At 45.1% G+C, this 654-nt stretch overlaps 1 protein-coding gene across 4 annotated transcripts in view; it reads left to right on the top strand.

Moving 5' to 3' along the window:
- LOC147819197 (uncharacterized) overlaps positions 1-654 on the top strand; it is a 5901-nt gene continuing 5247 nt past the window's right edge. For 2 of the 4 annotated variants that reach the window (XM_087173538.1, XM_087173539.1), the window contains exons 1-2: positions 7-155; positions 331-480. In XM_087173538.1, the coding sequence (XP_087029664.1) occupies positions 151-155; positions 331-480 (155 nt within the window). In that variant the 5' untranslated portion in view covers positions 7-150. Of the gene's footprint in view, positions 481-654 lie in introns of all 4 variants that reach the window. The other 2 variants (XR_015437154.1, XR_015437153.1) reach the window with 2 other exon arrangements.

The raw sequence follows: 654 nt of genomic DNA, 5'->3' as shown, positions 1-654 counted from the left end.
ACTGAAGACTGAGGCAGGTGAGTGTTTAAACATTATTATTATTTTACTGTCAAAGTCTCAGAGTCAGTTTGTCGCTGTGGACTGTGGAGGGAAGAAGAGTCACAGTGAACTTCTGTCCACAAAGACACTGAGAGGAGAGGAGGGAACAACATGAGGTGTGGTACTTCCAGTTCACTGAGTCACAATCAACAGTTTGACTCGACGCTGTAATGAGCTGAATAATACACATGGAAACTGACCAGGTTTATTATACTGTACACTCTGTTAGAGAGAGAGAGAGTGTGTGTGTGTGTGTCATCTCACAGTCAGTGTTACTGGTTTCCCTCTCAGACTGACTGAAGTCCTGAAGATGAGTGTTTGTGTGGAGGAAGAGGAGGACAGAGCAAAGTCTCCAGGATCCATCTGTCCGTCTATGAAGATAGACCGGTCCAAACATGACCCTCCAGCCTTCAGTACTGAACCTGGACCCTCAGACTCACAGTAAGAGACCTGCTACAGACCTGTGAACCTCCAAACTGTCTCTGTAACAGTGTTCAGTGTGTTGAGCTGCTGCAGTCGACGTCACTGGAACAGAAAATAACTTCTTCCTGGTTCTTCTTTCTTATCAGTGTGATGATACTGGCTGCTTGTTTCTTGTGAAATGATCTGATCAAA

The sequence above is a fragment of the Seriola lalandi genome, unplaced genomic scaffold, assembly GCF_002814215.2.
Source record: "Seriola lalandi dorsalis isolate HSWRI2012SDOR001 ecotype SW California unplaced genomic scaffold, Sedor1 jcf7180002054251, whole genome shotgun sequence".
Taxonomy (NCBI): Eukaryota; Metazoa; Chordata; class Actinopteri; order Carangiformes; family Carangidae; genus Seriola; species Seriola lalandi.
Note: the sequence above shows the minus strand (reverse complement) of the source record. Positions and strands in the feature narration are given on the sequence as shown.